The following is a 15,656-nucleotide window of genomic DNA, read 5'->3' on the forward strand; positions in this document are numbered from 1 at the left end:
AGGTGCCCCATGTTTTTTGTTTTTTTTTTGTTTTTTGTTTTACATTCTAAGAGATTTATGTTGTCTATTGATATGAGATTGTTGCTCGACGCAAGTGCCAAAAAGTTGAAACGAATAAATGAGTAAACTAAATATAAACTAAATATATGAACTCGTCATCCTGATCAAGAATATATATACTTTATATGGTCGGAGATGCTTCCTTCTATGCGTTGCACACTTCTGACCAAAATTAATATACCCTTTTTGCAAGGGTATAAACATACGCACGCACATTTTCCAAGGGGTGCAAGAAATTATAAAAATTAATAAGAGAAAAAGTCACAAAATATCTTACCTTTTTGTTGGTTTGTCAAAAATTTAAGACGCTACAACTTGCAACTGTACCGGATGCCGGTTCAAACGAAATTGGAACATGGAATGAAATTCATTTACATTTTGTTTCTTTGTATTTTTCATTAGTATATTTCATTTGAATGCTTTTATTTTTTCGGACAACAACAAGGACTCTTAAATGCTAACAGAAATACTAACTCGAAAACCCCATCTAATACTAAATTCAAATTACTTAAATTTCTAATCTTATCTAATGTAAAGTATTGCCTAACACCACTTGCAACTAGTTTCCCAAACCCTTTTAACTTATTATTAGAAATGTTGCATAGCAACATGCTCCTACTGTTGCCCAAGGATCGAAACTTCTTATTTGAAGTATGGATCCTTTGGGCAACAATTTTCAGTGACTCCTTCTCCAGTCGATAGTACTCCTTCAGGTCCGCCGGTTTCGGCGCTCACATACTCGTCCATAGTATGAACGACGTTGCAATAAATAATGCTCCTTTTGGAGCCATCGAGCGCCACTTACATCATTGTTAGAATTTTAACAATATCGCCAACCCGCGCCGTTTTGGATGAGGTACCGGCTTCTTCCTCTCCGGGATTAATTTGAATCTGTAATTCGAAATAATGTTTATTTATTTATGTTTTTTTTTTTTTGAAATGTCTGAAAACCTACCAATGGGGCAAAAACAACTCAACTCATCAAAAAAAGACTTCTTCATAAATTCGCCAAGCGAATTAAAGCTCTCCAGGATTCGTTCTTCCACATTCTCTTTGCATTTCTCGGAATATTGTTGGAATTCTACAAGTCCTTCCTCAATTTTATGATAGGGAATTCTCCTCAGCACCACAATTTCCGAAGGAGAAACATTAAATTTCAGGCTTGCCATTTTCTTTCTTGTTTACTTTTAATTTTTCTTTTATTTCATTTATTTGACATTTCAATTGGACGTTTCAATTTTAACGTTTCTCCCATCTCAATTGGAAGTTCAATTTCAATTTCTCCCATCTCAATTGGACGTTTCAATTTCAATTTCTCCCATCTCAATTGGACGTTTCAATTTCAATTCAATTCAATTGAGAAGAAGAGAAATTACGTCAATCGGTCCGCTGCATAGAACGCATCACCGGTCATGTTAGCTGCGAAGATATACTAGATGTGGTGTTCAAGGACTTCTGTATTGGAAAATAATTCTTAAGAATAAAGAGAGAATATACATATATGTTTATGTAACTGAGAGACTGCATCCAGTTAAACTTAGTAGATATTCAGACCCGTTGAGTATTTTGTGGTGAAACATGTTATATTATCCCTTCATATTCAATTTTTATAAACATTGGAATAATATGTCATTATCATAGAATATATATTTATTATCTTGTAATTTTATCTTTAATTCTTTATGCCATTATATTATCCAAAAACCAGAGGGCCGGGGCTAACTTCGACCGCATCAAAGTTTGTATACTTTTGCAACTTTTTTGGTAACTTTTTCCTTACTTATAGCCATCAAAGTGGAAAAACGTTTTATCTAAAAAGTCTAAAGTTTGCGAAAGAATGGCCCACATTCGATATAACGAAGTTTTTAAACAAAGTCACTGTTTTCCACCGATCGTTCCTATGGGAGCTATATGATATAGTAACCCGATATTTATCAAATTCGGCACAGTCATTAACAGATATACTAAACTAACAAATGTTTAAATTGAAAGCAATCGCGTCAAAAGTAACGAAGTTATTGACAAAAGTCACTGTTTTCGAAAGATCGTTCCTATGGGAGCTATATGATATAGTCACCCGATCCGGCTGAATCCGAGATATACAACGCCTGCAGTATATACAAGCCTACATGCAAAATTTCAGCTCTGTAGCTTTAACGGTCTAGGAGGAGTTTGCGTTGATCCAGACGGACGGACGGACATGGCTTTTTGAACTCGTCTCGTCGTGCTGATCAAGAATGTATATACTTTATATGGTCGGAGATGCTTCCTTCTATGCGTTGCACACTCTTGACCAAAATTAATATACCCTTTTTGCAAGGGTATAAAAAGTAAAAGAAAGCATAAATTTCTCAATCTGTAAAATTATTACAATCATTATCGCCTCCTCGTTTAGGTTTATATACCTTGACAAATTTTTTCTTTTGGACCTTCCGTTTCTGGGGACGACGAATAAAATGATCAGGACTGTTTGGATGGTGCTGAATGGACCTGGGTCAACGTTCCTTTTGTTTGCCGGTCCCCGTGGTCCTCGAATGGGCATATTTGGTAATTTAAACGGTCCACCCTTGCGAGTGGCCAAACATCTTACCAGAAGACTTGAGCACAAAAAATTACTAAATTGAGGCATTGATATAAAATTTGGTATAAAATTTCGAATTTTCTTTACGATTTTGCCAAAAGGGGTAGTAAAAATATCTGTTATGCTCGTGTTAGATTTGACATATAATACAATATGTATTCGATTAAGACTTTTTCATTACACACTCGAAATTTAAGGTCAATCTTATGTAATATTCGCCACTTTCGGCAAGTCTAATTATCTGTGAATATTAACAGCCAATGCGGTGGGAACTGCTATAATTTTGAAAACTTCACATGGCACTCTGGATGGGTAGCTGTTTTCATTTTAGTAGTAGAACTGCGTCTGACGATCGCGCCCCAAGTCCACGGCACTACGGGTCATAATTGGTGGTGGACAATTGTGAGCGGCACGGCCAAAACGATTGCGATTGACCATGGCATTATTGTTGTCCCATTGGCTAATGAACTGACGTGCCTCGTCACCACATGGCTTGGCGGTCTCCGGACGCTCCTCACGACCGCGACGACGACATGTGACAGATGTCGATGATTTTCAACCAGGGCAAAGTTTACCACCTGACGTTTCGGCTTGGCGACCATGGCTTCCGGAAAATTCACCCAAGTACAATCAAAGGTCCGTTGTTCTATATCCTGTTTTTTATACAAGATATCATCCAAACGACTTTGGTGCCACTTAGCTTCCATTTTCTGTCGACGCTCAACCGAGTCATCCTGGTCCCACATGGAGCGATGCTTGTTTATCTGATAGATTTTGGTTTTCTCACGTTCCCTGTCTAGCTGCACCTTGGGCAGATTGGCGGACGAACTGGCACGATGGACAGCCTGAGGCACAATACGTTTTTCGAAGTGATGGGCGCCTGCGATCCGAGGATGCAACAACTCCATGCAACGATTAATTACAACTTTTGACGATCCTTGCATTTTCACCATTTTTATAAAAACTAAACTATGAGCTGCCGAAATGAACCAAATTTGTAAAACTTATGATAAATCTACAGAAATCACTTGCACAAGTTAACTAAATTCTTAGTCCAAATTTCTGTCATGGCCAACTTGGTGGAAACTTGAATTTTGTCTCGGCCCACTTGATGGAAATTGAAGACTTGTATAAACATTATCTTACCTCGGCTTTTCTTATCCCAGCTTAAACACATCCCATCTTAAACACATCCCATAATAAAACCTAATCAAACTTTTAACCCATCTTAATCCCGAAAATGTAATATAATAGTACTTCCAAAACAACAATGAATCATTTTTTGATGGGACTTGATTTCAATATATAAAACGTGCAACGAAAACAAAAATGAAGTTTTTACTTCTTTTAACTTACACCTGATAAAATATGCTCGACTAATGAATTTTTGAATATTAAGTTCAAATGGGTGAATTCTAATACAACAAACGTTATCTCACACGCAAATACCGTTGCCGACTTGGTAACTAAATCGAGACTATAGAGAACGTCGTGATATTTATGATAAATCTGAGGCCATGGGACATGTGTAAAATAGTACAAAATTTCAGTTAGACCTACGATCTTGTATTAAACGAGCCATGTGCGAGTTAAGAGCTCGAGTAAATCAGCAACATGATGATGGTCTCCTTATGGCAGATCTAATGCGGATTATATTAACGTAAACCAAATATCAATCTAATATCAAGAGAAATGTTCTCATTTATATGTTTATTGCTTCCAGGATACCCGATAATGTAATCGATGATCTCAAGCACCGCATGGATATTAAGGATTGTGAACGTTTTTATGCTGTTACATGTCCATATAGAGTTCTCGATTTTCTACAGAAAATAAACAAGATGAACAAGATTGCCATGAAATGTAATGTCAGTTGTGGAAACTTTATCAGTTAGATATAGACCTGAAATGCTGCTCAGTATTATTCGGTTTTTCGGCTGATCAAATCGTTCCGCCCCTCTCGCCTTATAAATATATTTTCTGTTGTTTTTAGCCTTGCTTTTCAAAATTCTAAAGAAAAAAACAGCTAAGTAAAAAAAACTTTCGGTTTGTTTTCGATACCAATTAGAAGTATGCCTTTGCCTTAGTCTACGTGTGGCTCGATATGCACCCCTTTTGAATCTCCTAGTTCGTAAGTTTCCGTCCCCTACCGACTGCCTTCGCATGTCCTCGAGTTGCGATAAAAAAGGGCCGAGCACTTGCGGAAAGGTATCCTTCATATGTGGGAAGCCAGAGATGATTGGCAAGCCATGCATAGCTCCATATTCAATATTAGATATAAAATAATCTTAGCGTATTTGCTTAGATTTTATATTTATTTATTTTATTTCGTTCCCATTTTTTTAGAACTTTTTTCAACCTTTATACTTTACTTATTCCATAATTTTCAGGAAAATGAAACTTCTATTAACTTGTCTTATAATGCCTAGATTCAAGTTAATATTTTATAATGAAGTTGGATTAATGTCTGTGAGTTCTTGCCGTTTCCATAAATTTTGTTTCTCCCACTTTCCCACCAAGTTGTGAACCTTTTTCTAGTTTTTTTAGATAATTTTAAAAAAAATATGTTTTAATTTTTACTAAGCTTAATGGCATAAGATACATATGTTTGTTTGTTCATTGAGATTTTTGCTAAATTTAAATTTGTTTTCACTCAGTTTTCCATTTCATTTAAGTCTTGCTTTTATAAATTTCGTATGAAAACCTTTAATGTAATAAATGTGTTTAATATTTTATTGAAAAAGTTGCCAACTCTATTTATGACTCGCCAATAGCTAGAGCAGGGCTTAGGGTTAGTTGGGTTTTCAAGTCCCTTTTGGTTGTAGACGTTATATTTCTTATTTTTATTTCTTTCTTTGTGCCTCGTGTGTCCTGTGACCCTTCACTGATGACACGCAGTTTGCAAGTTACTTGGCAGATATCACATCATATCTCATTTGACACTTTGTTTTGCCTTTATAATGGCCTCTTTAACTTCCCGCCGAATGATTTTGTCATTATTATTTTGTGGTAGAGCATCCGCAAAGTAAACACCTCCATGAAGTTGCAGATAATCGGCCACAAGAACATGATCCTCATCTATAAGTACTTCTTTTCGTGGCACTACCATGGCTGCGGGAGCATCGCCAATACGTTCATCATAGACACTGACAACACACACATCCTGAACATTTCGGCTATAACATCCTCAATCTGACTGGGCCAGTAATGGAAACCCTTGCACTTGAAAATATCCTTTTTACGATCGACTATATAAAGGTTATTGTTTTCATCGAAATATCCCAAATCGCCGGAGTGAAACCAGGATTCAGAATCAAAAGTCTTTTGCGTCTGCAGCGGATTGCCATAGTAGCCCAACCATTGATGATGACCATTATGTATATAGATTTCGCCTATATCTTTCGGTCCTAGATTAACACCCTCATCAGAGACAATACGCACTCGGGTGCCAGGGATCAATTTGCCAACAGTATTGCCAAATTGCTTAGTCGAGAAACTAGCAGTGACTGCTCCACTCTCAGTTGTCCCGTACACAAAATATAACAATGCCGACTTGGCTAATTGTTCCATTTTCACAAGAGTCCTGTTCGATAGCGAACTGCCACCGATCAGTACAGAATGTAGACTGGGCAAACGCTCCGAATTTACCAAAGGATAGTCCACCAGATCGGAAACTTGGCGAGCTGCCAAAACAACTGCCTTTATTTTATATTTCTCAATCATTTCAACCAGATCCTTGGTACTATGTTGCCTATTTGTTATTATGCGAGTACAACCGATTGCCATGCTAAGAAGCATTTGAATTAAGCCAGATGACCAATCTAGACCAGAATAGGAAAAGGTGACCACTTTGCTTGTATTGATTCTATATCGAAAGAATAAATAGCACTTAACTTAGGAAGAATTATAAAATTAATTGGAAAACTTACGGCATATCAATAAAATGTATTAGGTATATAACTCGCCATGCAAACAGCTTTCGGTAGACCAGTTGTCCCTGAGGAGCACAGAATGGCCATGGTCTGACTCTCGCCCAATGTTAATGGCTGTGGTCTGCAAACGAATTGAATTGGTAAAAGATTATTAGTTCGGTTTTTTTTAAAAAGCTTTGGGGGAGCAAGAAAAATACATAGCCGACCCAGTTTCGTTTTAACTTACTAGGTTTCTTCAAAATTCACATCTTTTGAGAATATTTATGGTATTTTTGAGAGTTTCAGATAAAAAATTAATAAAGAATTAAATTTTATATTTTGAGAAATAAATAAATAAACACAAAAATAAATCATTGAGACGATGGCGTAGCAAGATAAGAGTCCCCTACATAAAATTTTTAAAGAATTCTTTCAATTCAATTCACTTAAAGTAGAAGTTCTAGTTTGAGATATTAAGAATGTTAAAAAAAAATTAATTTAAGACATGGCAGTCTCCCATAATTTTAATCCTGCTCAGTTCTTCAATTTCGAAAATTGTTTGTAAAATTTATTTCTATTATTATTGAATTTTTAAAAAATAAGTAATAGGAAGTCAAAGTTTTGAAAGTTTGAGCTTTCAATTAAAAGGATTTTACATTGATAGATCAATGAATTTTACTTTTTTTAAGGAAAGACTATTTGTAAGCTCATGCTAAGCTGAAATCTAAAAGGATTTTATAAGCATCTTTTGCTACAAATCAATTTAAAGAAATAAATTTTAAATCATATCAGCCAAATCCTCTTACTTTGGGGAACTCGTAAGGCATGAGAAGAAATGTTTGACTTAAAATCGAATAATTATATAATTTTTTGTTACTCACTGAAAATAGAACTCGGTTTGGGTCGGTTCCGATCTATCGATCTAGTAAATTTCTCAGATCTCCAGCCATCGTCTTTGCGGGTTGTGGAGCAGGAGGAGGAGGAGGAGGAGGAGGATCAATTTCGTTAAGCAAGATCACAGAATGTGGTGAGTTCAGAAGGAAAGAAATTACATATAGATGGCGCTTAAACATTTTTTTGCGGCGCAAAGAGAAAGTAATCGATAAACGCTATGTAAGTCCATCTGTCCGAAAGTATGCTACACAATTATGAAAAGAAAACAAGTTAATGCAATCACACAGTTGAAATGCATAATAACCAAATTCACCCTCACGATGTATCGTTTAAATTGTCACATCACTGACTCCTTAAAGTAGGCAACACTCGTGATTGCACTGCCGCCATCCACAACACACGGCCACACTGTGAATTCCGCCAATTTGTATTTCCACCCGCTGATAGATGGCGCTGTTTAATGGTTAAGCGGCATAAATTTCATTTAAATTGAATTTGAATTATTTGCGCATTTTTATATTTCTTGTTTTCGTTTTTAACAATTTCATTTCCTGCTTGGTTTACCATTTTCTGTGTTTAGCTGCTGCACTTCCGCTTTAATTCTCGGTCTAAAATATATTATTTTACACCTTTTCCATTTAATTCTTTGCTTTTTATGTTTTTGCCTTTGTCTTGGTTTGGTAATTTGCACCTAATGGAATTTATTATTTCTCTTCTTTTTTTTTGCGTTGAGTATTCGCCTTACATTTGCATTGGATGGTCATAGATTTTAAAAATGCTGACAGCAAAGGAAATGAAGTGCTTCCGTTTGGACACTCACGCCCACCCAAAAGCTGCATGGGTCGCCCATCTAAGGGCGATTCTATGCAAATGGAAATGCATAAGCCATAAATACCGCAAAACTGACGACAATCGAGGCAGCGAACATAATCCCCACTAACATATGGCCTAGTCGATTAATGGTTACTCCCACCCACAGGTCCTCCCCCACTCCCTCTCTCTCTCTCTCTCTCCTCTCTCTTTCTCGTGTAGAATCCTCGCGCTTCTTTATTAGTCGTTAATTTGTTAATCGCTGACCTTCGCATCGTTCATTAAACCCAGTGAGCGCCTTTTTTTCGCTTTTTTTGTAGGCGGCTGACAGTTTCATTTTCTTCTTCTTATTGGAACTCAAAATGCAATTTGGCATCGAGTGAAAAACCTAAAAATATATATTTAACGAAAAAAACAACGAAAAAATTGCACTTGTCGACGAGGTGACTAGCTGAATGCCCAAAAAGCAAATGAAGGCTAAACAAAGCGCGAGTATTGAAGGAATAAAACCATGGCAAAAATATAAAACAAATATCAAAGATGCAAATAAAATATTTAAAGCAAACTTGAAATGTACCATTAAATATTCATTTAAAAGAAAATCTTATAAATCAAAGGTTAAAAGCCACAAACGATTATCCTCTCAAAATAGTTATAATTATAGCCTTATATTGGGGTGAGGATGGAACTTTAGCAATAATAAAGAATAAACTCATAAAGGATTGTAAAGAACAATTTGATTGAAATCTTTCAGGGCTAATTAGGATTCAACTTTTTATTTAGGCCAAGGATTCATTGATCCTTGAAATTGGATTGATTAAAATCGTCCATGGCTAATCAGGACTCAAATTTTATTTAGCACAAGGATTCAGTTCACAAAATCTACACATTTACATAACTAAAATCCATAACAATTCCCAAAGAACACATTTGATTTGTAAAGCGAACTAATCTCTAAAATATTTAAACAATCGCTTTTTGTTTTTGTATTTTTAACAATGATGACTTGACAAAAAATGACATCAATTTGAGGTAGTAGCTATTTATAGATTCTATCATTTTATAATTGTTGTTTATGATGAATTAGGCATGGAAACATTTTTAACGACAGTTTTTTTTTAACTTTACCTAATATTAATAAATATTACAGTATACAGGTAAATTGAGTAAAATGACGCAGAAAACTTCACTCAAAAAAGGGAGTGAAAACGGGACTAAAATTTTGAGTTTATAATGCATACAAGTATAAATTAAAATTTATTTTAAAGAACTACCAATCAATATTTGTTAATCTCATATTTTCCCATTGGTTTTAAGTATTAGTACTAAAGACTGTTACTACAGTATGGACTGAAACTTTGTTTAGTCATCTGTGGCCATTTAATTCCGTTTAATTCTCTATTTATTCCATTATTGGCAATAATTGCAGGTGACTCTATTTGAGAGCCATTAGTAACTTTGTTTAGGGATATAAAGTAATCTACACCTTATTCCGCCACTTGTTAAGCATGAATTACTATTCTTATCCAGATTTAATGAGTAATGTAATTATAATTTGATGGTCATTAGCAAAATTTCAGATTTATGGAAGACCTATACCGTTCAATGTTTAGTAAATCAAACTATTAGAATTAAGAAATTTTGCACAATATTTTGAATGAGAATTCGTCCCTGAGAGTGAATATAGCTTACACATAGGATGAATTGTATGCATTAAACTTTGAGAAAAATTATGAAAATTTTAAAATTGAACAAAAATAATTCACTAAAGTCCAATACAGCTCAGCAGATGCTTACCTAAAGCGAAGAATGATTTGACGGAAAAGGAATCGTATTTTCTGTTACACAATTGAAAAACGTCGCCAATATAATTATTCAAGAATTATATTTGATTTTTTTTCATTGCGGGGAGAGCCCTTATTCAACAATCTATCCGAGTGTGGATAATCAGTAGAATCTGTGGCAAACGGGACATTTACAAGGTTATACATAAACAAAAGGTACATACATATAACATTTCATAAATAGACAAATAGAACAAATTTGAATATTAAAGTATCAAAAGAAGTTGAATATTGCAGTGTCAATGAAAATAGGGGGTCAGAAATAGGGGTGTTGGAGCAGGTTGCTCCGTGCGGCAGGTCGAGAACATGGAGCCCTCCTAAGCGTCCGGTGGTTGAGCTGTTATCGAGCAGGTAAATGGCCAAAAGGTTTAAGTGCCTGTCAAGGCGGTCCAGGTGGGCCCTCATCAGCTTAGTTATCTCGTCCGTTACCCGATACGATACTCAATGTGGATATGACTCTAAGAGTCTTGTTTTGGAATCTTTGTATGATTTGGCTGGACATGCAGGCAGTGCCCCAAAGTGGGATTCCGTAGGTCCATACAGGCTTTAGGATGGTTTTATATATGAGAATTTTTGAACGTAGCCTTAGGGTAGACCTGCGTCCCACCATCCAGAGGTATTTCCTCAGTCTTTGGTCCAGCATTTTCCTCTTGTCCCTGATATGAATATTTGATGAACCTCTAAAAATAAAAGGGGTTTGCCTCTCGAAGGATATCTGGGGATATCGGAAAGTGTCTAGAGAATAGTTTTACCATTACTCCGATGTCACACATCGTTATTTAAACAATTTATTAAGATTTAGGGCCAAACTTCTCCGACTACAATTTTAAATGCAGATGTAATTGTTCTACTTTCGCTCTTCATAATTGAAAGTTTATTTATAATTACATAAAACGCATTATTTTAGTATTCTCGTAGGTAATTTGCGATGTTTGTTTTTTTGTCATTAAAATATATATGTACACATTAAAGTTTAATTGTTTATTTTTGTGTCCTATAATAGTGTTTATTTCTGTAGGTTTTAGAGCAACTCTTAAATTAATATTTAGTCGTTTTGTCGATCTCAGAGGCGTGTTGCTTATCCCATACCCAAAACCAAAAATATATATGTATACACTACATGTAGGTAGATATTATGCACTGAAGTAATATCTGTCACTGTAATCATAGTGCATTCACATTTCCACTCGCTCAAGGCGAGACTCTGTTGGACTCTGTTGTGGGGCTGTGGCCCAGGTTCAGGTCAAGCAACTTGGACGGCGACGGCGACGGCGAAGTTGACGACGAGGCCATTGCCGAAATACATTTTTGGAATATATACTTACTTGTTGTGTGAGAGGGAATAATACAGTATATAATAATAATAATAATGCATGCTGAATATCATTGAACCTTCGTGCAGTTACCTTGTGAGTGATGTGAGTGAGTGAGTGCAATGATCCTGCGGCGGGTCGATCTTTTGGTGAGTAAGCCAGCCCTGGTAGGCGTCAGCAGCAACATTGACGGCGGCAGCGGCAGCGGCAGAGGCAGCGACTTTGGCGTTACGCATTGCCGTTAACCTTGTTTGGCACTCTCACTCGCTCACACATACACATGCAAACGCATGTACATACACTCCCTTCCCCTTCCCCCTTCCCCTATTTCTTTCTTTCTTATTTAGCAGCCTCTGAGCTCCTTGCATAAATTAAAACCGCTGATGAAATTTCTTAACATTGTCGCATAAGGCAAAAAAACAAACAATAAACAAGAAAAAAATTAACAAAAAAACCAAAACCGTTAAAAATATGCATTTAATTTAAAAAAAGCAAAACCAAAAACCTTCTGTGCCACCGCCCACATTTTCTGTTTTTGGCTTTTGCCCGTTGCATTTGAGTGGATCAAAGTCCATTTGGCTCGCCTCCCCTTGCTTATTTATAGCAACAAATACGAATAAAACAATTGCAATAGAAACTTTTTGCCCTCTTTCTCTCTCTCTCTCCCTGTCTCTCTGTGTGTTGGCAGCTTCTCTGCTGCTCTTCTAATTGGCATCATCATCCAACGGATTTGCGGTAGGTTCCGACGTTTCCCCCAAAAAAACCAACACACGCAGCTTTTAATTTGGCCGATGACTATATTGGCTATATCTGGTTTGTTGGCAAAAGGGCGGGGAATTCTCTACCCAGAGACTTCTTCTTTCCACATCAGCGTCCTATTCTCCTCTTCTACCGCTCACCGATTCTTTCAATATCAAAGATCTTGCGTCATTTGGTACGAATTTAACTGAAATATTGCAACAGTTAATAATTTCATTGGGAGAATATTTTTGATTCAAAATTGTGAAGCGATCATTGAAGCAGATTCAACCATCAAGTGGAAGAGACATTACCACTGAGAGAGTCCCCTCCTAAGGGGGTCAGGTTTTCTATCCCCAAACAATACGAAGAGAGTCTTTCTTTTGTGTTTTTTTTAGTCCCAACCAGAACAGGACATCAAAGAACTACAGTGCACACCAATTTCAGATTTTATGGCATTATTCCAAAGAATATTGTCAAATATTTTCTAGTTATAAAATAAAATATAAAATATTCTTAAAAAAGCAACTTCAACCGTTTTAAATCAAGATATAATCTTAAAACTGTTGCATAGCTTAGTTAGAGTATTTAGGCGCTCTTTTAAACGGCTCTGCTTGTGGACTTAGTATAGGATATAGTTGTAAACTATCGATCTAATCATGATTTAAAATCACTGACAACTTTAGCCTTAGACTTAGACAAAAACTACACCCATACACTAAGCCTGGGTCTCGAGCCAGGATCCTTGTTGAACAACAACTGAACAGTTGCCTAACGGACTGGGCCATATACAAATGGATAATATTGAACAAGGTATGCAAAATGTATACACTAAAGAATGCTTTCATTTGTGTATGTTAATAACATATTTTGTCCTAAAATAAAGGAAGGTTACGAAGGTTAGGAAGGTGTGGGTCTAGTGTGGAGCGAAAACAAACATTCGGCCATTTGGCATTATTTTGAATTACTATTCAAAGTATTCGTTTTCACGGCATTAAAAACATTAACTTTTCAACGATGGTTCTAACACGGATAGTTTTTTTTTGTTTCTGTTTTTTGTGTTGCGAGAAACCTCCTTCTGCAATCTGTCTGAGGGTAGACAATTAACAGAATATCAAAATTAAACGTGAAGCTTACAAAGATATACACAAATGGACAAACATATAAAACATTTATGAGAATTGGGGAAGATGGAGTAGTCCAGGGTATGGCGTCTTCCCAGGTTGATGGCAAGAGGGGTAGTGTTGCCATCTAGCCGGTTCAGCCTTTTGTTAGCCTTGCAATATCATTCCCTACCCATGGAATTTTCAGAGCCAACACGGATAGTGATACTGATTCTGGACGGCAAAACTGTAAAGATTTATTCACTTGATTTAGATTTAGGAGATAATACACATGTTTTAATTTTGACTTAAAAATGTTTTTTTCCAATTTTTACACTTAATTATTTACATAAATACTCATAACTACATAAATACATAAAATGTGCCACGTTGAATTACGCATACGCACCATAAGCTTGTATGGCCATGCATGGGCGGTAGAGAAGGCGGTGCCAAATCAGTCCAATTTTTTGCTTAAATATTACAAATGCTATAATTATCATATATGTTAAGTACCAAGTATGTAACATTATTTTTCGAATTCATGGCACAAAATTTAAAATTTGAACAAGTGTGCATCGTTGGAAGGGGCATTAGGAAGCCCCTCCTAGCGAGGTGAACTTCTCTATCCCCAAACAATACGATAGGAGTCTTTTGATTGCAAAATTGCAAGTGTTTTGTGGAGCAGAACATCAAAGAACTACAGTGAACACAGTACAAGAGGACATGACATTTGAAATTCTAGCGTCTTAACTAACTGCCAAAGTAATTGTCTTTATATCGTTTTTAGGCGTGACTATTCCACTCCGCTCCAATTATCTAAGTATCTATCGGTACGAAGCCTTCAAAAATCCTTGCAATATGTGCATGCTGTCTAAAATCGCAAAGCTTTTCCCAGGAATCGCTTTGAAAGCTTGATAATATTATTATTATCTTTGCCCTTTAGGTCATATTTCATCTGAAATCCGAAACCCAAGTTCACTAGATAGGAGACTCCCCGCCTAACCAAATATCGCCATACTTTTCTTATCAATAAAAGACTATTTATAGCTAAAGCCGCCTCCAAAATACTTGACAATTGATCGATCAGACCAAACAAACAAGAAAGAAAGAAAGAAAAAAATGTAAAAAAATACAAACATTTGTACTTATTGTTAGTACACATATAAATGATGAAATGAAATGTGTTTTTAGCTAACACAAACGCAATTACGATTATTACGGAACTCGGACGATGGCACTCGAACAAAGTCGAACTGGGTTTACACGGCAAAGTTGAACTACATTTTGTAGTTGTAGTTGTAGATGTTGAAGTCGTTCGGGGTCACCTTCACCTTAACCTTGATACATTATTTCAGTTGATCATTAGCCTTACGCATGAAAATGGAAATCGATTGCAATGATATGACATGTGGGGTATAAGTGTAAGGTAAGCTAAGGTAAAGTAAGGTAAGGAAATCGAGGAATGACATCATTTAAAAGTTCAATCGAAGGCCATAGTCGGGCCTGTTTTTGGTTTTTACACGTTGCAAATTTTGGCAAGTTCAACGTTTTCTCAATTCGCTTGACCTTTAAACGAACAAAAAATGCATTCAGGGTACACATCCAGACGACAATGTTGTTGTTGTCGTCACTTCCGTTGTTGTCCTTGCTGAATACACAGAGTGCAAAAGCCTCAACAGCAACACTTTTTCTTATGGATCAGCCGAATATACATACATATATGTATTATAATCGATTTCGATTTACGACCTTAACACACACGATGCATAATTTGCAAAAATATGTTAATTGATCTCTCTCCCGCTTAAAAAACAACACCAACAACAACAACAACATCAAAAAGAGCAGAAACAGAAACACAATCTTCAAAACGCGTCGCAAGTTGCTAAAAATATAAAAATATAGGCAAAAGGCATCAGAAATTGTTCGCGCTCGTGCTCTATGATAACCACAAAATGTGCTAAATGCCTACCCGTCCTACACTTGATGATGTTGTTGATTTTGATTTCGACTTTGATGAGGTTGTCCACGCCAAACACCCATGGCCCCATGCCCAGTGCTCTCCTCCACCCCCCTTTCGGCTGGCCGCGATTTTGTAGACGGGGGTCTACAACAATTGAATTTAATCTCGAAATTCCCAAATCGCCCCCAACTTCACCCACATTGACTTTGATAGGGTCTAAAAATAAAATGTACTTTTAAAATACCCAAAAATTGATTTCGATTCCATGATGTCTCAGTCGAAATAGCTATATGACTGACCGATTTAAATACTACTCAGTCATGCATTCTCACAATATAATGCAATTATTGAATTGATAAATATTAGAACCATTCAATTGCAACACAGGCCAAGTACTTACAGTAAAGGAAAAAAGTCAACATACACCTCCAATTTT

The 15,656-nt window shown here is 36.2% G+C and overlaps 2 protein-coding genes and 1 long non-coding RNA gene across 3 annotated transcripts; all 3 read right to left on the bottom strand.

Moving 5' to 3' along the window:
* Positions 1 to 466: 466 nt before the first annotated feature.
* LOC124460190 lies at positions 467 to 1,166 on the bottom strand. The gene is made up of 2 exons (XR_006954129.1): positions 1,016 to 1,166; positions 467 to 951 (listed from the first exon to the last, which is right to left on the bottom strand). It is a non-coding gene; the product is annotated as an uncharacterized LOC124460190 (long non-coding RNA).
* A 1,802-nt stretch (positions 1,167 to 2,968) lies between these two features.
* On the bottom strand, positions 2,969 to 3,594 carry LOC26530021. The gene is made up of 2 exons (XM_015178119.1): positions 3,217 to 3,594; positions 2,969 to 3,154 (listed from the first exon to the last, which is right to left on the bottom strand). Exons 1-2 carry the CDS (start codon positions 3,592 to 3,594, stop codon positions 2,969 to 2,971), a joined length of 564 nt encoding a protein of 187 aa, XP_015033605.1.
* Positions 3,595 to 5,743: 2,149 nt separating this feature from the next.
* On the bottom strand, positions 5,744 to 6,427 carry LOC26529622 (probable CoA ligase CCL7). Its single transcript, XM_015178097.1, has one exon. The coding sequence runs from the start codon at positions 6,425 to 6,427 to the stop codon at positions 5,744 to 5,746; it is 684 nt and encodes a 227-aa protein (XP_015033583.1).
* Positions 6,428 to 15,656: the final 9,229 nt, after the last annotated feature.

This window comes from Drosophila willistoni, assembly GCF_018902025.1.
Source record: "Drosophila willistoni isolate 14030-0811.24 chromosome 2R unlocalized genomic scaffold, UCI_dwil_1.1 Seg167, whole genome shotgun sequence".
Lineage (NCBI taxonomy): Eukaryota > Metazoa > Arthropoda > Insecta > Diptera > Drosophilidae > Drosophila > Drosophila willistoni.